General features: G+C 37.9%; 1 protein-coding gene and 2 long non-coding RNA genes across 6 annotated transcripts in view; 1 reads left to right on the top strand and 2 right to left on the bottom strand.

Moving 5' to 3' along the window:
* Positions 1-24,732, top strand: part of RGS7 (regulator of G protein signaling 7) — a 488,737-nt gene that overhangs the window by 214,894 nt on the left and 249,111 nt on the right. For all 4 annotated transcript variants that reach the window (XM_038542673.1, XM_038542672.1, XM_038542671.1 and 1 more), the window contains exon 3: positions 19,925-20,021. In XM_038542673.1, the coding sequence (XP_038398601.1) occupies positions 19,925-20,021 (97 nt within the window). The remainder of the gene's footprint in view (positions 1-19,924; positions 20,022-24,732) is intronic.
* Positions 36-19,853, bottom strand: LOC119872538. Its single transcript, XR_005362173.1, has 2 exons — positions 17,516-19,853; positions 36-628 (listed from the first exon to the last, which is right to left on the bottom strand). It is a non-coding gene; the product is annotated as an uncharacterized LOC119872538 (long non-coding RNA).
* On the bottom strand, positions 20,590-22,819 carry LOC111096678. The gene is made up of 2 exons (XR_005362167.1): positions 22,573-22,819; positions 20,590-20,890 (listed from the first exon to the last, which is right to left on the bottom strand). It is a non-coding gene; the product is annotated as an uncharacterized LOC111096678 (long non-coding RNA).

The following is a 24,732-nucleotide window of genomic DNA, read 5'->3' as shown; positions in this document are numbered from 1 at the left end:
CTCAAAAGGGGCTGTTCACGATACATATACAGATGTAATTAAATCAGTATTTATCCTCAATAAAAAGGGGCAGAAGAAATAAGAGATGTACAGAGATGACTATAATATAATACAGACTGTGACATAAAAGTATATCCGCAGTAACATGAGCTCATTCCTTGGTGAGTTACAAGGAAAGACTACACCCAAAGTAATCTTTATTTGCAGCAAATGGGGAGATCATGGGGAATAATTTCCAAAGCCATGACTCCCTGAGCAGAGACAAGGGAGTTCTTTTTGTTTAGGATTTAGGATGAATATTCAGAAAGGGTAGCTTTGTTATCACCTATAAAGGTTGTGCAGGCATAATTAAAAAAGAGGCCCATATGTACATCAAACATTATGTTAATGAACCTTGTGCTCCCCCCTGAGGCAGAGACTTTAACATTAAGATGAAGCAGAGGTGACTGTTGGACAAGGAGAAGGAACAATGGGCATGTTTTGAGAGTCCACATAAACTGGATGGAGTCCTGGTCTCCTTATGTCAGATAAGGAATGTAGGGCCTTGCTTGTTCATAGGCTGTCAGCCTATCAGTTGACCTTGAGTCCAAGCTTCTGCAGAGAGAGCTAGTAGATTTGTTCATGGGATCTGAAAAGAAACAATAACCTGTTAGAAACAATTCACTGAAAAATGAGCTTTAAGTTTTCTGCTACTTTCAACTTCATTAATCCTGTGGGTATTAATAATTATTATTAATTAATAATCAAAACGGAATAAAGTCATTATAGCCACTCAGGTAATAGGACATTTTCACTTCAGAGTAGGCACTTCTGGAAATAGTGTCATGTCAGAGTTTACACAAGAAGAGGAAAGGGAAGCAAACATTGACAAGCATACGTTTCATCAAGGAATTAGAATTCTCATCTTATGGGAAAGGAGGTTAAGGCTCAGAGAGGTGAAACTACAGTTGACCTTGAATAACATGAGTGTGTACTGTACGTGTCAACTTACATGCAGATTTTCTTCAGTAAATACATCCAGTGCTGTAAATGTATTTTTGTCTTCTCTGTGATTTTCTTAGTAACATTTCCTTCACCCTAGCTGACTTTATCATAGGAATACAGGATATAATACATACAACTCACAAAATATGTGTTAATCAACTGTTTATGTTATCGGTAAGGCTTCTGGTCACAGTTGGCTATTAGTAGTTAAGTTTTGAGGGACTCAAAAGTTATATGTGAATTTTCAACTGTGTTTAGTGGAGGTGTAGGTCAGTGTCTGTGGCCCTCATGTTGTCCAAGGGTCAACTATACTTTCCTAGAATTGTTCAGCAAATGATAGAACTGAGAGTTCCACTTGGTTCTCCTGGACAACAAAGGTCATAAACCTCCCCCTCCTAGATCCCAAAGTTTTATATTCATGAGAGTATCAAAATGTTAAGGCAGCAGGTACAGTTTTAAGAATATATTCAATATTTTCATTTTTCCTTTAAAACAATAAAAGTCAAAGGTGTTGTTTTCTTTATTCCAGCTACAAAAAGTAAAGTTCACAAGCTATTCTTGACTGGTGGAGACCTGCAGAAATTGATGATTCCCAGTGGAGGGTGTTTCAGACTATCTTGGAGTCCCTGTGGGGCTTACACTTGCCAAAGGGGGAAATTACTGTCAATAGTTCAACATCATTGTGGTTTAGTATAATCGTGCAGATGGATTCACAGCTATGTATCCTTGGGCAGGTCCCAACCTGCTGAGTCTCTCTTCTCCCTCAGTAGCATGAAGACAATACCATATGAGGTAAATTTTGAGCATAACTATCTCCCCTCACCCCCTCAGCTGACTTCTGGTGAATATTTATACTTTGGAAAGAGTTACCACTTAGTATATTGTTTAAAATATGCTCTTTACAAGTTTGTTTACAATACCTAATATTTAAATTGTAAGTAATTATTAAATGTATGTTAAGTTGTATTTGCCTCTTTTAAAAATTCTGTTACATAACCTACATAACCTTTATAAATATCTGCAAGTAGCAGTGATTAAACTCATGTCAGCACTTTGTGGAGGACATGTTATTTCTACATTATCAGGAACTTAATAAGGCTTCATGTATAAGAACCCCCTGTCTTTTCTGACTGATAGTTGTTGAGGAGCTATCACTTTATATTTAATCATATTGAATAATCCCTAATTTTCAGTTGTTGTGGATATGTAATGAAATAATGGGTATGGAGTACCTATGCTGTGTTTAGTGCACAATAAATGTTATTTTCCCCTTTCATGTATCAAGCCTAGTTAAAAGTTCTATAGACTCCTAACACTTAAGATTAACCCCGTAAGTATTATAGTCCATGTTGAGGTGGTTTTTGAGTATATGTGTTTCTTGTTGGAATACCCTTAGCTATAATTCTTACTAAGGTCCTTACTATTTGTCAATAGACATTTGATTACACAAACAATGAAACAACAAAAAGACTAAACAAAAATTGTGTGTGTGTGTACGTGCACATGCACATACATACATATGTATTGTTAAAGATAAACTGAGGTGTGTTAAAAATCTTAAGAATTTGAGCAAAAATCGATTCTGACAGGCCATTGCCAAACCAGAACTGGCAGCACTCTGCAGATGGAAACTGGGAAAGACATACAGACAAGGTACAGAATCAAAGAAAGGAAATAGATCAACTATAACTTAAAGCCTACTTGGCTGTTTGTGATTGGCTGTCCTTAGCATTTGCCTTATTTAGGAGAGGGTAGTTGGCTGACTGTGATTGGTTGGCCATATGTTTCAATTTCTTAACACTGAGGTATTTACAAGCTTAAGTTTTGGTTTGCTTACATAGGCCACCAAAGCCATAGGGCCACTTTGGTCTAATAGCCTCCTGTTTAATTATTAATTAAGAGAATAAATATTGACTAATTAATAAAATTGATATTAATTTAAAAGGTTCTTAATTATTAATTAAGACAATAAATTAACATGCACATATATAGACGGTATGTCAAATCCCAAACACTTGGAGATAAGAAACATAATAAAAATTCTAAATATTGTATTTATTTGAGAGAGAGAGAGAGAGAGAGAGAGAGCGCGCGCATGAGAAGGAAAGGGGCAGAGGGAGAAAATCTCAAGCAGACTCCCTGTTGAGCATGGAACATGATGTGGGGCTTGATCCCAGAACCCTAAGATCATTAACTGACCCAAACTCAGCCACTTGACCAACTGAGCCACACAAGCACCCCAAAACATGATAGAAATTTTAAATCATACCTAATTCAGTAGGCAGTGTGGAGCCACTGAAGGTTTTTAAGTGTGTGGTTAGTGGTAAGGGTACATACAGTGAGCCCACTGGTGTGATTTGACCTGTGCTTCAGAAAAACTGATCTGGCAGGATTATCCAGAAGGAAATGACTGGAGGAAGCGGTGGCTAGAAATGGGAGAGTAATCAGGAATGTATAGCTGCGTGTGGGTGGGTTAGTGACATTTATGATGGCACAGTAGTAAGAGAAAAGGGATCAGATGTGAAAAAGTGTGTGTATTGATGTGGGGGTGAAGAGGGGTTGTCAGAAATCAGACTTCCCTGAAACTGCAGCAGGCTATTGGACAGTGGTGTATGCACATAACAGCATGTATGTGAGTGTGTGAGTGTGTCACGGGGCACATTTTTTTTTTTTTTTTTTATTATTTTTATTATTTTTAAATTTTTATTTATTTATGATAGTCACAGAGAGAGAGAGAGAGAGGCAGAGACACAGGCAGAGGGAGAAGCAGGCTCCATGCACCGGGAGCCTGACGTGGGATTCGATCCCGGGTCTCCAGGATCGCGCCCTGGGCCAAAGGCAGGCGCCAAACCACTGCGCCACCCAGGGATCCCCCACGGGGCACATTTTTAAGCCATCACTGAAATGTAGATTTGTGTATTGTATGGAAACCCATCTACTCCAGAGTGGTTCTTCTTTACCCTCATACTACTCACAACACTACTAACTCACAACACTACTACACCAGATGTATGTTTTTTTTTCCACATCAAATAATTCTTTAAGACATCAGCTGAGTGTTCTGCAATTCAATTCAACTGTGACACTAACTGGAGTTAGTGCAGACCCCACAGGTTAAGGAGTCAGTCCCTGGAGATTGCCACTACCTTAGATGTTAATCACAAGTAGGGGGTCCCAAGGTTACTCACAACTTCTGAACTTTGACCTTTCCCCCTTGTATTCAGTTATTTACTAGAACAGTTTACAGAACTCAGGTAAATTCTGTCCTAAGAACAGAAGCCCCTGTCCCCTTGGAGTTGAGATGTGCTATATTCCCAGCATGTAGATCTGTTCACCAACCTAGAAGTTCCCTGAACCCCATACTGCTGGGGTTTTTGTGGGGGCTTCATCACCTAGGTATGGTGGATCATTAACTCCATTTCCAGCCCCTCTCCTCTGAAGAGTAAGGGGGTGGAACTGAAAATTCCAAGCTTCTAATCATGGCTTGGTCTTTCTGGCAACCAACCTCTGCCCAGGAACCTATTAAGAGTCATCTTATTAGAACAAAAGATACTCTTTCACTGGGGAAATTCCAAGGGATGTAGGAGCTCTATGTCAGGAACCCAGCGCAGAGACCAATATATATTTTTTGTATTATTTCATTCCTGTGCTTTAAAAACACGAACATCTCATTAACAACCATCCACCCACCAAAAAGATGCATACAAATTCCCATATACATACAATGTGGAGGAAGATCTTGTTCTCCTCTGTAGCTGCAATTCCCAGTTTATCACAGCTGTCCCCTTAATGGCACCTCCACTTTGATTACCTTCACCTGAACTCTTTTTTCCATTCATACAACCATGTGTTGCATAATTACACTAAGCCATATTTTACCTTCCTTCTTTGTAATGCTAGGTAATTGTCCAAGGTTAATTTCTATTTTCCCTGCTTGACATAGAGCTCTGTTGTTACCTTGGCAACATATGCATTACACAGCATGTGATACTGTGCTTTGTAATAAGGAACATTGGCTTAGAGGAGAAAAGTGCTGTGTAATGAAAGAATGCATCCTGGCAAGGTTTAAACACATAAAGGACATTGAGATCGTTCCCAGCCTTTTAGGTGAATTGATGTTTTTAGCATTTATATCTGTTTCATCAGTATTTTCTATCTGCACTTTAGCCATATTCACTAGAAGAAATGGAATGCATTTAGGAACTGAATAAGTTAGTCAATATGAATGAAAAAAAAACTTCATCATAAATTTTATATACACATTTCAATCAATCCTATTCCATTTCCCAGGAATGTGACTTAGTTTTTAGCAGTATATGGTGTTATACATGTGCGTAACATGCAAGGAAGCACATTACAGGTTATAGAGAATAGACAGTTTTTGCCTGTGAGACGCTGTCATAATGTGGCTCCTTTTTGCATATATTGCAGGTCAGTTAAACCCCTGAGACCTTAACAGTTGTAAACCTCACACACCTTATGGAGTCTGGAAGGGAAATGTGGTTGATCTAAGGACTATTCCTTCAAACCAGTATTAAAAATGATTACATTCCAGGGCACCTGGGTGGCTCAGTCCATTAAGCTTCCAACTCTTGATTTGGGCTAGGTTGGGAGCTCAGAGTCCCTGCTCAGCAGGGAGTCTGCTGGAGGTTCTCTCTCCTTCTCCCTCTGCCTCTCCCACTTATACTCTCTTTCTCTCAAATAAAGAAATAAATCTTTAAAGGAAATGATTACATTCCATAATTATGTTAGACACACAAATATAAATAATATAATAATTAATTATGACATTACTTGAACTGTTTTTGGAACAGTGCATGTGCTTCTGACAGTAGCCAAATACATTTAGGATTTCAGATTAGGATTTCTGACTAGTGTCATGAAAAAACTACAAGCCAACCATAGTTGCTGAGTCTGCTGTGACTTTCTGAAGTCCAAGTTGTCTATACACAGGTTATCTAGCAATAAGTAAGACAAGCTTCTTTTTTTTTTTTTTTCATTTATTCATGAAATTGTTGAGAACAGTTGTCAGGAAGAAGGCATCCAGGAGTTCTGATTTCCTTGGTATGGAGAAAATAGAATCATGGGGGATATAAAAGAAAGTTACTGGACTAGAAGTTATCCATTTGCATGTCTAGGCTTAGACCTACTTTGCTTAAGGATTTTATATAAACTAATCCACCATGCATCCTAATTTCTCTTTTGAGAGTATAGAAGAATGAGAGAGCAGTTGCACTAAGCCCTGTATATGGAGCTTTCTTTCATAGATGGATCAGCCAGGAGGCAACTTTGCCAACTCCCTATGCCAGCCTTGCACATGTAAAGGATGAACCAGAAAAGTCACACTTAAGTTTTCTCTTCTTAAGAGCTGACTGTTCAGTGGGTTGGGAAGATCAATATGCCAGTTCTGAAAAACAAAGTCCATTTCAACTTTATAGTGCCTTGAAATGGCAGCACTAGTAAAGGTACAGTTAAAGGGGAAATTCTTTTCCTTTTGTCTTTCTACAAGTTACTCATAGATCTCAAAAGAATTCTAAGAAATTGAAATTTAAAAATCAATCTATGAAATAAGTAAACGAAGGAATATTACACAGAGGAAAGGGTCAAGCTCCACAGCAGCAAAAACACATTTAAAGCCTTGAAAAGCATGAAAAACATAAGGCAAATAGCCAAATCACCATTCAGGTATTTATTTTTAGTGTGTGCATCTGAAGTAGATGAACCATCATTGGCATGATTATGCTTTTGTCCTTCTAAAGTGCTTTTGCCTTAAATTCAGGTTATGATCCTTTTTAAAAAATGTTTTTGAATGAGAGTCACAGTCAGGATATTAATTCTTAGACTAAGCAGACTGGATGAACCTCTGCTAACTCTAATCCTATACAGGTATCCCTGCTTTTAGAAAGTTCTTTTTATGCCACTTTGCTCTTATGAAAGACCTACATTAGTACCTGTTTTTACTAACCAAAATAAATCCGAAGATGATTTTTGCTTTTGCCAAAAAAAGGCAAAAAGTGAAGTATTCAGCACCCTTTCTGCAGCAAGCCCTTACAGAGGCAGCAGTCACCCCAGGCAGCAAGAGTGGCACCACCTCGTGCCATTCTCGGAAACTGCACCATCACACCACCAGAGGTTTGAATTGTATCTGTGACCATCTATGCTTTATGTTCATTTATTTTGTATATCTGTTGGCAAAATGTGGGCTAAGTTTTCATAAAAGCCTAAGAGAGGTTACTTTGGGGGTCTGGAAATGTTCAAAAAACTTTCCTGATAAATTAGTGGTAATAGTTTCTTCACTTAAAGCCATTTCATCTTACAAGAGGTTTTGTAGGAATGCTACTTTCTGATAACAGAGGGGAACCTATATGTGGTGGAGGTGACTAAAGCTCATCCTTTCTATCACTCCTGGCAAATCTACACTAAAATTGTCCCAGAGACATCTCTGGGCTTCCATTTTACAAAAGAACATACCATAAAGTAATTTACTTAAGTAATATATCATGGTATCACATCATTATAAATATTTTTTAGCCCTTTTGTTTACACTTAATCCAAAGCCCTCATGTTTCTTCTCAGTGGAAGCAGAGCACAGCTATTGCTTGTAGCTCCAAAAATAGCACACCATGCACTAACTGAGGGAGCCCATTGTATGTGATAAATTAACTCTCTGCTATGCATTGGGAATGCTACTAGTCCTCTACTAACCTTGAGAGAATTGAGAAAATAATCACATATTCTGAAGGCTTAATTCTCTTACAAAACTCCTGTTGAGAAAGGAGGCTGGGAAGGGCATGACTTCATCTTATATTGTCCTTTGAATTTTTACAAAAGAAGCATCTAACCCAGGTGAACCTGCACCTCAATGAAACCACTGGATGAGCATCTTTTCCTCATCCTTAGAAGGGACCTCAAACCTCTGTCTCCTTGTCCCTGGCAAGAATGTTTATACTCGAGGTTTTCAAGAAGACATATGGGCAAAGAGCTGCCCAGTGGTTCCAGGTTGGAAAAACAGTGCATTCCAGGGTGAACACAGGTCCCTTGTTTCTCTAACTCAGAAAGTTCACCATGTTTTCCCACCATGATCAGTGTCTCTTATGTTCCCTCACTCAGAGGGTCCTTCTGGTCTTGAACCTCTTGATTATTTTCTGTATCTGAGCTCTCCCTGATGGTGAATGGACTCTGAGACCCCTTCCCCTCACATTCATAACTCTAACCTGACTAAGGGGATATAAAGGACAAAAAAAAGTATAAAATTAATCAAAGATCAAGCTCCTACTTTTTACTTTACCACTCAATGTTTGATTTTTTGAAATCAGAATTCAACTTCACTTAAGAAGACTCAGGGACATGTATGTGCTCAGTGACTTAAGGATGATATTCATAATTATACTTGATAGTTTTTGTAACTATATATCATATACATATAATCTATTTTATCCTCATTGAACATGAGAGATAAGTAGAATTATTTCCATTTAATGAATAAAGACACAAAGATTTCAAACAGGAGGCTTCCACATGAAAATTGAAGTAATATGTCTCCCAGCTGAATCTCTAACTTAGCCTCATTTTATTGTTTCACATTTGGACTGGACTACTACATACACCCTCTATTGTCTCTAGAGCCTGGGCTAACTATGGAGCTTTACTTGTTCAAATTAATTGTACAGACTTCTTGCCTCCTATGTTCTATCCCAGTGTTCCCAATATTATTCCACATAATGCCAAGCATCATTATTAAAATTGTGTAGTGATGAGAGACCTTGAAAGAACTTTCAGATCTTTCTCTGAGAACCTCTATAGATTCTTATGGTATGAATAATGAATGTGTGGTAATATTTTTCATAGAATGATGAAACACAGCATCCATATTCCTATGTTTACTTTTACTAGGTTGATTTCTACACTGTTATCCACTTTATCCCCTAGCCAAAAATATTGTTATGTAGGCTTCATAATATGAGAACTCCTTAATGAGGCTAAGAGGAGGAAAAAGGAAGGTAAAATAAAGTCAGTTTTTATTGTCTTTCTTGTTATTTCAAATTCAGTGTCATATTAATGACATTTTTGCTCACAGATATTGGATGTTTATTGAATTTGTGGAAGACTGGACTTCAGTGCACTTTAAAGTTTATAGATAACTTCATGTTGAAACTGAATTATAAATTAAATAATTTGTTTTAACATAACAGCTAAAATGAATCAATGTCTCATGATTTAAATTCCATCTTTCTTTCATAACCATTCCTGTCTCTGTTACTCTTATGAATACTTATGAATTTATAGTCGTCAAATCTTTTTGAAGCCATTCAGCTTTTTCTGTATCAAGTGAAGATTTCAATGACTCTGATAATTTTAACATAAATTTTTTATCTAAGAACTCAAAAATATATCAGAGGTGATACCTCTTTGAGCAAAAGGTATGAATGTTCTTAAACTATGCTTGGAAACTTTAACATTAGTGATCCCTGAAAACATAGGTACCTAGAAAACAGTGCTGGGTGGATTTCTCCTGAGGGATAAATCTGAGAGGTGAACAATCATTAGCAGAGAGAGAAAAGATGAAGGGCAAAGTCAATGATGGAAGCATCATTTGTTTTAACACGTTCTAGGCATGAAATTTGCAACTTTGTGAGGTGTTTATAGAATCACAGGTGCATTCCAGGCCTTTAGCAAATGTGGCATTTTCTGAATCACAAAACACCACGAAGAGAGCTTTCTTTCTGCCACTGGTTAAATCTCTAATCCCAATCACTTTGTGTGGTTGGCTGAGATGCTGTACAAGAGTGTTCTTAATCTCTGGTTTTCAGTGAAGGAGAAAGCATGTATTTCTGTTCTCTCAAGTGTGAAGGTATTGGAGAAAGGGAGAGTTTATTTCATAGGCTCCTAGGAATGGATCTGTGGTACCTAGTGGCCAGCAGTCAACCAAACTTTATAATTATCAGACAGGGTTGGCACTGCTGAAGGAGGTGCTCTATGCAGAGCTATGCAAGAGGGCAGATCTCCTTATCTCATAAAAGAGATGAGACAGGGTCAGAATTTATACATTTATGTACTATAAATATGATAAAGTCTTAGTCACTAAATTCTGGAACTTTATGATGAGAGCATGTATTTTATTTTATTTTTAAATTTTGTTTTGTTTACTTATTTTTTTTTAAGTAGGCTTCATAGTGGACTTGGAACCCAACATGGGGCTTGAACTCATGACCCTGAGAGTAAGACCTGAGCTTGAGACCAAGAGTTGGGCACTCAACCCACTGAGGCATCCAGGGCGCCCCAAGGGCATGTCTTTTAAACTAGAGTGAAGCAAATATTGAATAATAGGAACTATGACTTCAGGTAGTAGGTAATTTAGTTACAGAATTTATTACCCAAGAAGCCACGAAACTTAAATGGCTTCAAAAAGATTTGAATGAATTTATGAATAATGATGGCATTCATGGCTATAAAGAGAAGCCAAGATTTAATCAAAGAACTGAAACACTAGAGTAATTCTTACATTCCAAAGCCATTGTTGAGCTGTTGTACTCTGTGACAGTATTATGAGTCCCCTTCCCTTAGTGAGACTATGTTAAAATGGCAAGCTAGGTGGAGAACCCTTTGGCATCTCTTGTTGGCCCTTCCTGCTAAATATCAGAGGAACTGCCTTTTTCTCTCACACAAAACAATGGCTGTCTTTAGATAATTTGTTTCCTAAGTATTTACCAACAAGTTATTTTAAGAGAATGAGTATCCTATCTTTGCTAAACCCTAGAGGTTGAGGTATTTCAAGTTAATTCCAGAAGCTAAAATAGGGAAAGAGCTCATCTGGAATCAAGGATCTGCATCAATGAGAAGGTTATCATGAAAGACTTTCCACTTATCAGGATTTCTCCTGTGCCCTGAGTAAGGGCTAATGATGAAACTATTGATTCTGTCTACCAGTGTGATAAGGATGTGTGACTAATTTAAAAAGAATCTAAACAGTTTAGTCCATTAGCTCTGAATTTAAAAGACAGGGGGGTGGGGGAAGGTAATTTCTAGGTAGACCAGTTTAGTTGCTGAAGACTATGAGCCATTGCACAGAATGATTATATATAGTATATTATAGCAGGAAGCTGGGGACATTTGACCCTTAAATGAGTGACAATAGAGTTTGAATAAAGGGCTTGCAGGATAAGATTTTAATCCCATTAAAAGTGAGCATTCTCAATCCAAAACTCTAATGAGAAAAAATTGTAAAGGTAATACACGCTCATGGTTAAAAAACAAATGGCATACAAATAGCACAGAAATATATACAGCAAAAAATAGAGGACCTCTGGCACCAATTGTTTATGGTCTATACCCCAAATGGCAAAATAGCCAAGGAGGGCTCATCATCAAAATATTTATACTCTAAAAGGAATGATAAATAGGTACAGAATTAACATATATAAGTCATATAAAGTAAGGTGGGAGTAAATATTGAAAAATAATTATAATAAAGTTATCTATGAGTTCCAAAGGAGCTATGATTATATTCAGTTGAGATGACAGAGACAGATGAAAGTATTAGGAAAGATTTCAGTAAGAAAGTTAACATTGAAATTATCCTAGAAGTTTAACCAGATTTCCCAAGACAAGCTAGGAAAAAGAAGAACATGGATGGCAGAAGGAATAGTATGGGTGAAGATGAGGCAGTGAACCATGGCCAGGCATGTGTGGAGCATGAGGTGTGGTGAGGAGAGTAGAGTTACAAGGCTGGAGTGATTGTCTCGGACCTTACTGTGGAGAAAGTTGGGTTCATGGGGTTGTCAGGTCAATCAAAATTTTTAATAAAGGGTGACATCCTCAACTCATTCCTGAGTTAATTTGTCAGTTGAGTGGACTAGGGTAGGTGCAAACAGGAATCCATTACAGAGAAAATATCAAGCAGGCTATCCATGAACTAAGTGATGACAGCAGTGGAAATATATTTGGGAATTACTGCAACCTTTAGAGAGTAGGTGGAGAAGGAGAAGGATTCCTGTAAAGGTCACCACTGTCAGCAAGAGTCCAGCTCATCCTCATCTTGAAGCCAGGATGAAGCAATTGATTTCAGATTCGAATGTCCTGCATCCTTCTTCTCTTTCCATCACTTTATCTTGGTTACCCTCTAGGCTCAGCTCAGTCTTATCTTTCTCAATGAAGCCTTTTCCGGTATTTCAGGAGACTCTGCGTTTTTTACCTCATGAGCAAATACTGCCATGGTCAAATATTATATATAAATTAGCCAAGAGCTTCTTTACCTCTTACAGCTGTGAAAACTACTTCTGTTGATTTGCTTGTCTGCCCCATGATTCTTCTCTGCATCACTTTTCTTTGGCTCTCTATTATTACGAGAGGGTATCTCTCTTTCGCTCTCTCTCTCCCTCCTAAACTACTCTTACATTTTTTTCCTACTATATAACTCTATCCCTCTGCCTTTCAATAGGTTTTTCTTATTGAATAAAGCTATCGTGAACACCATTGTTTTGTCTGCCAGCACCCCTCCCAACCTCAGTCCCCCAACATTATAGAGCAGAATTTTGGCCCAAAATTCAGATATGGGAATGAGAGGGAGAAGCATTTCTTCTTGGATATCTGGGGTGTAAACTATAAAACTCAGAAGGTTGGGGCATCAGGTTTCCTGCTCTGTGCATTGGAGAACTAGGAGAAGCTTCTAGTCAGTGGAGAAATGTGAGACAGACATGAGAGGGGCCAAGATGGAATGCAGAGAGAATGTTCTACAAGTCAGTTGTGCCTGAAACCCGTTCACATTCTGATTTTTCAGTTACACAAAACATCCCACAATGCTTACAACACATTTCCTTGTTTGTGACATTTTATTTATTTTTTATTTTTTATTTTTTTAATTTTTATTTATTTATGATAGTCACATAGAGAGAGAGAGAGGCAGAGACATATGCAGAGGGAGAAGCAGGCTCCATGCACCGGGAGCCCGACGTGGGATTCGATCCCGGGTCTCCAGGATCGCGCCCTGGGCCAAAGGCAGGCGCTAAACCGCTGCGCCACCCAGGGATCCCTGTTTGTGACATTTTAAGTCAGAATTCTATCACTTGTAAGCCAAGTAATCCTAACAAATCTAATGAGCATAGGTTTTAATTTATCTATTTATTTATTGAGAGATTATATTCCTTTATATAGATGAGAGAATTGCTTTACTTAAAAATAAATGAAAATGGCATCCATAAATCAGAAAAAAATACTTCCTGGGGCTCCTGGGTGACTTAGTCTGTTAAGTGTCCGACTCCTGATTTCGGCTAAGGTCATGATTTTAGGGTTGTGAGATCAAGCCTGGTGTGAGACTCTATGTTGAGCATGAAGCCTGCTTGAGATTCTCTCTCTCTTTCTCCCTTTTCCCTCCATCCCCCGAAAAAAGAAATAAAAAGTCTATTTCTGTAAAATCACAAGTATAAAATCTCTACCTTTTTAAATTAATTACTGCTTTTGAAAAAAATAAATCTTCATTCAAGATGAACTAGGACAGATTTACATGTAACTAGATTTTATGTGTGCATTTTTTAGTCATAATTATTCATGAAGATGGTAGCTTTTTCATAGGAAAAAGTAATTAATCCTGAGTTGAGATACTGACTACCGTCAACAGTAACATGAGGGAAAATCATACCAATTAGAAGCAGCTTTAATTGAATTATTGTAGCAGAAAACAGTTTGGGTTGCAAATTTTAATCTCATTATTCTTATTTAACCTTCATTAGAGGCTGACTCTGCTTTCTCGCTGTCACCACTGAATTCATAAGTGAAAATCATATTCTTCTTTAGCAAAGCTTCTTGGAGGAGGAAGAATTATAGGGAAGTTTAAATTATGTAATACCTGCCACCACCTAGTTGTCTAAGATATCTGAGAACCACTTGACTCATCGTTTCTTCTCATAGCTAGCACTTAAAATGATGGTGGCACACAATAATTTGAAAGTATGTGCACACAGCAAAAAATCCATTCAATATGCCCATTCAAGCTCTCATTTATGTTTCCAAATGCCTGTGCTTAATGGTGAATTACAATAAGTAATTGGAAAACTTCCTTTGAGATTTTGATTGATTCATTTCTCTTTCAGAACTACAGAGTATGAAATGTTTTAACTTTTTTTCATACAAATATTTCACCTACAGTCAGGGTGTCTCTGTAAAGCTATTGGCTGATTGAAATCAATTGTACTGATATTATCATAAAGTGATGCAAATATAGCTACAAGTAAATTTAATTAAACTCCTTTCATTGTTTAGAACATTACAAAACTAGAAAGGTTTTAAGGCAGTAATTTTTCTTTTCATAGGGATGTGGGAGTCTCCTGTCTGGCGGGCCCCTTTTGACTAAATAGTAATACTCCTCAAAGATGTACCTGCGTAATCTGCTTTCTCTTTCATTCTACCAAGCGTGAGGGTGGGCACTGTTTAACCTGAGCAATATTTGAAATACATCACAAGCATTGAAGTGACATCTCAACTATTCCAGAGGAAAGGCTAATTATGAGATCTTGGAAAAAGAGCAGTGTGTTGAAAGCAGTGCCTTTCATCTCAAGAGCTTATGCCTGACAGTGAACTTGAGTGTCACATCTACAAGTAGGAAGACAGCCTCATAAACAGCCTCTGATTTACCCTCATGTTTTGAAGGGAGAAATTCCTCTAATAAACAAGCTAAAGAATCCCTGCAAGAAATGAAACAAAAATAATAATATTTTAGCTTATTAATATTAAGCTTTTCTGTTCTAGTATTTCTGACTCAGCCTATTTTTTCCAATATTTTTCCTATTTATTTAAACAAATAAATAACATGTTCAATATCCCAAGATGAAGTCTTGAAACAATTTAACTTGCACTTTTGCTTTGGGTCTCAGAAAAATCAAACATGTGCTATAAACAAAGATTTAATGCTTCTCTCCCCTCCTATGTATTAGTAATGCAAAAATGAGTAAGATGAGATTTCTTTTTTTAAGAAGTTCACATCTGAGGGAGAACAGACAGTTATAATAATGAAAATGTGAGGGTTTTGTAATAGAGGTATAAAAAAGTTTTGAACAAGTTGAGCCATAGATATTCACAAAAGTACTTTGCAAGAGACAATTATTTTACTCTTTACACACATAGAGGATTAGTTTGTATACAGGAAAGATTACTTTTGCAAAGAGTATGCAATCTCAATTCAATTTTTTGACTTCAAGAGTCAAATTCATCAAGAAAATATGACAGCAGAGACATTTTCACTTTGTCAAAATGAATGCAATCTCATTTCTCCCTTTCTTCTAAATACTATTTTCCCATAGTTTACATAGTCTTTGCTTACATGCAAAAATATTCTTCTTGACAGTCCCCTATCTTTTGAGGGATAGCACAAACCCAGTCTTCTTTTTTTTTTTTTTAAGATTTTATTTATTTATTTGAGAGAGAAAGAGAACAGGTAGGATAAATGACAGAGGGAGAGGGAGAGGGAGAAGCATGCTCCCTGCTGAGCAGGGAGCCTTACTGACTTGGGGCTCTATCCCAGAACCCTGGGATCATGACCTGAGCTGAAGGCAGAACTTAACCAATTGAGCTGCTCAGGAGCCCCAACAAACCCAGTCTTCTATAAGAAATCTAAAACAGAACTTGTCCATAGGTATCTTTTTCTACTTCGTGATTCACAATAGGTTGCTTCTAATAAATATTTGGCATTTAGCTACAACTGTCTTTGCTAGCTGACTTGTCAATAAAAGAAAAAGGGCATGTGGCTTCCTAGTACAGTGATGAGGGAAGAAACATATTGATGAAGGTGAAGATGATGATGATGATTATAATGATAATATTATGGATAAACCTTTATTTAGCATTGTTTCATCAATCCTCACCCCAGATAAGATGTATAATGCTATTATCTCCATGTTACAGATGAGAAAACTGAGTCTCAGAATTTTAAAGTAACTTACCTGTTCATATAATTTGCAAGTAACACAACCAGAATTCAAACTTAGATTTGTGTGGCCTCAGTGGTGTTCTTAATCATGTTGTTATTTGCATTGATGTTTATTAAAATGTGCTGGGGAAGCAATTTGTAAAAGATCCTGATCAATTTAATGGGCTCATCTATTTGTCTCTGATAGGGAACTGGCTCTTTGACTTAAGTGAGGAGATTTGCCCAGTTCTGATTATTTCCAGATTTCAGTAATTTTATAGCTAGAAGAAATCTTACTGATCAGATCCCTCCAACTTCTTATTTGAAGGGTGAAGAAGACTCAGAGCGAGCCTCAGTGACCAGGCATGCCCAGTTGTCCTGTCCATAGCTCAGCATTCTGTCATCCTGTGCTGAAATCTTCCTCACCCTAGAAATAGGCTTATGAGATTGAAAACAGTCTAGCCCTTTACAACTCAATGGCACCTTCATGAAGATGACAGATGATAGCTTGATCAATCAATAGATGTGTTTATGTGTAAATATCTTCTTTGGGAATGTTTGAGATATCTGAGTCCTTTGGCCTTAAATTTAAATTGTCCCAAAGAGGGACACCTGGGTGACTCAGGAGTTGAGCATCTTCCTTTGGCCCAGGGCATGATCCTGGAGTACCAGGATCGAGTCGAGTCCCACATCAGGTTCCCATTATGGAGCTGCTTTTCTCCTGCCTATGTCTCTGCCTCTCTCTCTCTCTCTCTCTCTGTGTCTCATGAATAAATAAATAAAATCTTTTAAAAAATAAATTGTCCCAAAGAGTTTTAGTATTTATTGGTGTTACTTTGTACAGTGTCTCATCCCTCTTGCTGCCCAGCTTGCTCTATTAGTTTGTCTGCTTTTAATTCTCTCTCACTTGATTTGCTATTGCAAATAGTGGGAAAGCAGATAACCACGTGTTAAAACCATGCTTAAGATAAAAATAAATAGACTCCAAGTGAATTTAAAGGAGGCTTTATTAAATAAGATGGATTTAAAAAATTTATTAATTTACATTTTTTAAGGATTTATTTATTTATAAATAAATATACTCTTTCTTCAGAGGAAGAAAGAGTCCTAAGCAAGCTCTGAGCTGAGTGCGTAGTCCAACGCAGGGCTCAGTCTCACAACCATGAGATCACACCCTGAGCCAAAACCGAGAGTTGAACACTTAACCAACTGTGCCTCTCAGGGACCCCAAGGATGTGTTTTTATATTTAAACTTTGGGACCATTTCAGCTTTTAGAAACTAGATTGTTTTTGTCTTGGTCTTTGCTTTTGTTGTTGTTGTTGTTGTTGTTGTTTTGTTTGTTGCCCATTCTAGACCATGGTAAGATTCATGAATAAATCATATCTGCATAAAGATAAAAATACCTGAATACATTTTAATGACCACATTTTCAGTTTAGAACACAAATCCTCTTTCACATGGAGTTTTTTTTCTATTGTGGAAATTATGGCTCAGAACGATTGAAACTTTTAAAATACAACCACAGAGCTCACTTTCAGTTCCCAGATTCCTAACCTCATTCCTTTGGGAATCTAATAAACTGAGAGGCAGTATGACTTTGCAGAGAAAATACCTCTCTTCTCATAGCAACCAACCTTAATTGAGTTCCAACCAGAGGAGATTGTTGCCACATCCTGGGGTGTGCAGTTAGTAACGGGGTCAGAGAGTATTCCCTCTCTGTCTAATATGACTTGGTTTACACTGTTAAACTCATAATCCAAGTATTTACAAGCTGCCAGTTGACAAGGTGAAGCAGCTTTTTCTTCATTCCTGGACACTGTGACAGGTGAATGAATGAAAGGCAAACAGTAACAAAACACAACATCAGAAAAGTTTAACTATTTTCATATTTCTATACTTAGAGAAGATGTGTTTATTACATGAAAAGATTTAGCTATTAGTGGGATCTTTGGAGGGCCAATAGAAAAAAAAAATCCCTTCATTTTCTGAATTCCGAACTTGTTGAGAATCACAACCAAAGCCTAAGGCAGAAAGGCATCATAATATCTCCTGTATTTGCTGATGTATTATTGAAGAATATTTGCACACACATAAACTTTAAACCTGAAACTCAATCCTGACCAGTTGTACTCACTCACTAGGACAGGTTTCTCACACCAGCAGAGTTGGATGTAGCCTTCCCCATGAAAGGGGGATGGGCCCACAACAAATTTCTCATCCCAGCTCTTTCACCTGGTAAGTCAGCCCAGTTTCCCTGGAGTGGCAGGTGTGAGGGGCAGAAAGAGGCAGAGAGTGAGACAGTGGTGCTTCCTCCACATAAAAAAACAAAATAAAACAAAACAAAAACAAAAACAACAAACCAAAAAAAAAAAATAATAACCCTGAGGAGTGGGGAATAAACATCCCTAAGCATTGGGGGTGTATGTGGACATTTGTAGTCCAAGGCTTATTGTCTATGTACAGTGTTTTATATATGTTGTATCATTTTTTTATTTTATTTTTTATGTTTTATCATTTAATCTTAAAATACATTATCCCCCACCCAGGCCCAACTCCACCGTATGAACATTGTGAAGGTGTTACTATAAATATTATTAACACCACATAAAGGTGAGAAAGTGGACTTAGAGAGGTTGCTCACCTTGCTCAAAAGTGAACATGAATGGTCACAAGAAAAGCCAAGTCTCATGCAGACCTATCTGACTCAGAAACCCATTCTTCCCACATCTCCAGTTTCCTGTGAGCAGTTTCTTATGTTAATACATCTGGAAACACTTATCCAGGCAAATAAGAATTCTTAGTTGAAAATCCTTGTAAAGCTGTGTTGTTGGGAATTTGGTAATTCACCAATATAAAGTTTAGACTGTGATTTTAACTTTTTTAAACATAATTTTAAACTTACAGAAAAGATGCAAAAATAGTTCAGAGAGTTTCCAGATGCCCTTTACATAGCTTCTTGTAATGTAAACATCTTATAGAATCCTAGCAAAATTACCAAAAACAGAAGATTGATAGTGGTACAACACTATTAGATAAATGACAAACGTTACTCAAATTTTACATTGTTTTCAATATTGACTCTGACATCTTTTGAGGACAGTAACTGTATTCTATTCATTTTCATATCCACAGTGCCCATTGGTAAGTCTGATCTAGAGTCGGTGATCCATAGCTGTTTGTGGAATGAGTGAATGGATGTCAATGAGTGAATGGTTGTTGAGCTCCGTAATACAACTTCTATGTATTTGTGTGTATTAGGCTTGCCACAGGTATAGAAACACACAGGGATTATGATCTGAATAAATGTTAGATCTAAATTCCACAATAGGCTTTGTAAAGTATGATTCTTTAAAACTGTGAAAACTTTTCAAAAGCAAAAGAGAGTGTACTAACTGGATTGAAACAGATACAGCAGAATTTACTAAATGGGCAGAAAGCTACAGTACTACATTCATTTTATCATGAGTGTGTGTGTGTGTGTGTGTGTGCATGCATGTGTGTATTTCATATCACATTTCAGTAAATGCCCAGGCAAGAGAAGCAGCAGTTGCTAGCAGTGGGTCCTGCATTTCTAGGCAGGTAAAAGGATTTCTCATTGAACCAAATCATAGAAACTCTCTTTCTGGAAGACGAAATCTACAGAGATGCTTTTAAGGCTTCTATTTTCTTCCTCACTGAGTTCCACAGAGATAACATTGACAAAAGTGAGAGTTTTGCTATGACAGTGAAGCTGACAGCTTCAAAAATAAACACTCTTTTATCTCAACCTTTGTAACCAAAGAATATGAAACCAGGAGAGAGGTAATATTCAAAGCACAGAATTCCTTTTGGTAGCTTAATGGACCTTAAAATGGCCACTTTTCATACTCTTTTCTCTTATTTTAACCAAACTAAAAATATTAACGTGACAAAGTATAGGAAGGCAAAGATACGGCATTGTACTTAGTTGGGCAAGACTGGTATAAAAAGTTATTATGAAAACTGATTTTTCTCAGAAAGTTCAACTTTTAAAAGATTTTAATTATTTTATTATTGTTATTTAGATGGAAGACGTCATAGCTCGCATGCAAGATGAAAAAAATGGAATTCCTATTCGTACTGTCAAAAGCTTTCTTTCCAAGATACCTAGCGTCTTCTCTGGTAAGTGTGCATTCAGTGCAGCACTGTTTTCTCTAGCACCTTTGACATAACTATTTAAAATCAATTCTAGTCACTCAGTATTGAAATTTTCTCTCTAATTATTCAGTAACTCCTTGTGAAATAACCCATACCATGTTCAACATCATGTTGGACCCTTGGAGTAATAGTAAAACAAAACAAAAATCATGACTTGACTTTACTCTGGGTCAGTTGCAGAGACATAATGAACAAATGTGAAATAACAGAAGATGATATTAAAGGTGGATGAAATAATGTGGTATAGATTATATAGAAAGATTAGGAGGATAAGGGATGCCTAGGTGGCTCAGTGGGTTAAGTGTCTGACTGTTGGTCTCAGTTTTGGTTTTGATCTCTAGATCATGTGTTTAAGCCCTTCTTTGGGCTCCATGCTAGGCAATGAAGCCTACTTAAAAAAAAAAAAAATAGGATGAAAAAAATCAGTCAGGAAGGGGTTCCTGAACAACAGTGGTGAGCCCAATTTGAAAAGTGAAAAGTCAAAAAAATAATAATAAAATAAAATTTAAAAAAAGAAACTTGAAAAGTCATATCAGCTTTAAGACCACCAACTGTATAGAACTGGAGGTGACCAGGGTGAGAATATGTAGACATAGAAGTGTGCAGAGAAGCTGTAGAGATGGAAAAGAAAGACTTGGGTCAGGATGAGAGTCTTTGAAAGCCAACCCAAGAATCTAATTCTGTTGCATGGAAGATGTGGAGATGTGTCATGCTCTCGCAGAGCATGTTATGATGAAGGTGCTCGGGGGAAATTGGTGTTGAGTGAAGGCTGTTGTCACCATGGTAGGTCCAAGGTCTGTGTAGGAATAGTTCGGGTACCAACGTTCCATTATCTGAGGAGTGAAGGAATACAGAGGAAGAAACATGAGCATCTGTTAAATAACTAGACATATAGGCTATAAGAGGACATGACCCAATATTGTTTGGTTTTGTTTTTTAATTGGATGACTGTGAGACTAAGGGATCATTAGTAGAAATAGGGAAACTCCATAGTTTGATTGGAAGTGACTGGAGAAACTCTAGAGAAAATGGTAGTGATGAGTTAGAAATCTGTGCTCTGGCTCCACAAGGCTGGGGATGCCCAAGCTGTGGGACATAGGCATGCTGGGCCCAGGCTAGCATGGCTTGGAGAAGAAGCAGAATCAGACCAGAGCCCTCAGATCTGGTGAGTCAGCAGGGTAAGGAGGCTGGACTGAGCCTGTGGAGGAGATGCATGATGGGGTTCCTGAATGAGGGAGGGTTCTGTGATGCTTCCTTGTGGACAAGGGTTGAAGGAAGCACAGTGGCCAACAGGTCTTCAGCCTTGATGAGAGGTAGTGATTAGGACCAGAATACAAAGAGGCAGGCCCAGATGTTGGTGTTTAGTGGCTGCATTACTCTTTGATGAAAGGGAGAGAGAACAAGGACCAGGCAAAAGCTGCAGTAGGAAGACATTAGCTCTCACAAAATATGCCCTCTTTTTCCTATTACTGCCTTTCATGCCCACTTTGCTCCAGTTTCCGGCTCTTCTTTGATGATAGCCTGTATTTTCTCACATCTGGGGCTTTACTCCATCTCTTACTTCCTCTCACTGACTCACTTCCTGACTTCAAGGTCATTCTGACTATGAAATTCTGTCCATTCCTTAACAGTTCAGAGAACTCTTTTGAGAAAACTATCCTGAGCCTTCATTCTCTGTGCTCTCACAAAAACTTGTTTTTGCTTCTCTTATAGCAGTTATTATGCTCTATTTTGTGCTACATTTTTGTATAATGTCCTATATCCCCTAGGAAATATTAAGCTCCTTAGAGTCAGCAACTTAGAGAGTTAACTTTGTATCTAAACACAAATATGAAAATCAGTCATATTTTAATGACCAGTGAGAGAACTTACCTCCTTAAATACTCTAATGCAGAAGTTGCAAACTTAAATGCCATCAGAATCCAGACATATAAATGCTGAGTTACCCACCCATCTTCCTGGGAACTGTGGTCAGGTCAATAGTGCATGGCCTGTGTGAAGGCATGGCAGTTCAGGAGTTCTTAATGACAATATCCATAAACAAAAATGACTGAGCAAAAAAAGTTTTGCTCAACAGATTAAGCTGGGCTGCAAGTTTGAGTTATCTGCTCTCATGGTAAATCTAAAATTTTTGGTTGAGTTCTTCAAGTAGCAATACCTCATACAATTCCAATACAGTACCATAATTTTCTACAGTTCTGATGTAGCATCCTACTGGAAGAATGCTTAATTGACAATATTAAGATCTTAAATAAAAGATAAGATTGGACACATAGATGCAGAATGAACCATGAAGTGCCTGAGGCTTATTTTAATGTTGATTAACATAAGACAACAATGGTAGTTATTACATAAAGAGAATATCAATGACATTTTCATATTAATGTATTTAGTTTCTAATTACCATTGTGTGTTTCCTAGAAAGTTTTCAGGAGGTCTCTGCGTCACAGGTTTAATTACCTGTTTTGCTGTAGATTTAATTGACATAATAGTATTGTGTCTAGTATTTACCAACCTCTTTGTTGTAGTATCACCAAATTATAATGGTCTGAAGCCCCATCTACTTTGCTAGCAGATTTTGATCTTCTGAAGTGATTTTCTTCTCCTGATATTTCTTATAATTATTTGGGATTAATCCTTCTGTTCTTTTGTGATCCCACTTGCCACCTGCTGCTTGATCTTCTGCCTCTCTCTGCCTTTCCTTCCTCTCTCTAGGCATGCTTCATGTTCTACTGCAGAGCTCCAAAAGAAACAATGATCTGCTAACTTCACTGCCCTTAGCAGAATCAGAAATCAATTGTGATGAATGAGTGATGTCATGTGTGAGAGGAGGGTGATGTGATTCTCAGGAGTCTGTCTTGTTGTGGGCTGTTCTACAGGGGAAAAGAGTCTCAAGTATTGTGTGTCCAGCTCTTTCAGGTTACCCACTAAAACTCCCTAAAGTCTTGATGCTCAAAACATGTCCATGGACCAATAGAATCAGCATCATCTGGAAATTTATTAGAAACGTAGTATATAAGCCTACCCCAGACCCACTAAATCAGAACCTCAATTTTAACACTACAGCTTAAGAAGTACTGCCATAAGCAGGGCAGCAAGGCCAGACTGGGTTCCAGACCAACACCTGTGTTTTACCCAGAGTGTCGGGTACAGTGGCCAACTGGCTTATGCAGATTTTTCTAGAGCTTCAAGGGCTCTGATTATTCTTATTGTTGTTTTTAAGATTTTATTTATTTATTCAGAAGAGACACAGAGAGAGAGGCAGAGACATAGGCAGACAGAGAAGCAGGCTCCCTCTGGGGAGCCTAATGCAGGACTTGATCCCAGGACCCCAGGATCACACCCTGAGCCGAAGGCAGACTCTCAACCACTGAGCCACCCAAGGCATCCCTTATTATTGTTTTTTCTTTTTAAATTTTCTTTCATCTCACCTCAATCAAATCCATCCCAATCCATTCAATGTTTTTTTTGTTGTTGTTTTATTTTTGGTTTTGTTTTGATTGTTTTGTTCATGGAAAGGAGAAGGGATTAGGAAGAAGAATCTAGTTCTTTTATTCTCTACCTAAGAACTTCCTCAGCATCTAAAATTGATGAATGTTAACAGCCATCTGGAGGGAAGGGCACTATCCAGTGACACCTGGAAGGACCTATGCATAATATATATGTAAGGGTAGCCAAGCAGTTCCCCCACCTGCCTCTGGTGAGAACAGCTATATTGTGAAAGTGATAATGCAATCCTGTCCTCTCCCACTATCTAAGATCCAGATCCAGAGTCATGTCAAAGAATATCATTACACAGATAATATAAATGTGATTTGGGCTTTCAGGTTTTTGTTTCATGGCTTTCCCCCTCCTGATAAATGTTTTCCCTTCAGCTAAACATCCAAGCCTTTTTCTAACTATTTAGGTTTTATAACTGTTAATTTCGGCCTTCTGGTTTCTGAGGTGCCAAGATCAGAGGAAAAGTCTTTGGATGAATCCTCCATGCTGATCCTTGAACCGTGGGGTAGGAAATATCTTTGGGTGGATCCAGTCACATTGCTTCTCACAAAATTACTTTCTCACCTGCAGAAGTAACTCAGGCAGTTCTGATTGTTCTGATTGTGGTATGTGACTGGACCCCTCCAGTTTAGCTCTGGCTCAGCTCCCCAGAGCCTGGCCTATCAGTTCTCTTTCCTGGGACTCTTTCTGTTGACTTTCCCAAACTTCAGTTCATTTGTGTGTGTGTCTGGCACTGAGATGATGTAAAGTTGCAGGCTGGATAATGGGCATGGGCATGGGCATTTGCAGAAAAAGCAAAGCAAGCCTGTCTGCAGATTGAGAGCAATGGAACAGAGGGAGAAAAGAAGCAGAGGACATGAGGCAGAAAGTCCTGGCTTCTGGTTGGCTTTGCAGCCCTTGCCCAGTCTCCTGGGAGACAATGTTGCAGTCATACACCTCCTTTGGGGGTGCACATCTCCCCCAACACACACACAGTAAAACTTCTACCTTTTGTTTAGCTGTGTTCTCTTTCCTTTTCTGTTTCAGACTTTTCCCGCATTTGAAACAGATTCAGTGGGGGAGGTTCTTAGAATGCAAATTTCCAAACTCTAACTGGAGATATTTAGGACTGAGATGTAACCAGGGAATCAGTATTTCTTAGCTAAAAAATATGTATTTATAGGATTGACGTCTT

This window comes from Canis lupus, chromosome 7 (assembly GCF_011100685.1).
Source record: "Canis lupus familiaris isolate Mischka breed German Shepherd chromosome 7, alternate assembly UU_Cfam_GSD_1.0, whole genome shotgun sequence".
Classification (NCBI taxonomy): domain Eukaryota; kingdom Metazoa; phylum Chordata; class Mammalia; order Carnivora; family Canidae; genus Canis; species Canis lupus.
Note: the sequence above shows the minus strand (reverse complement) of the source record. Positions and strands in the feature narration are given on the sequence as shown.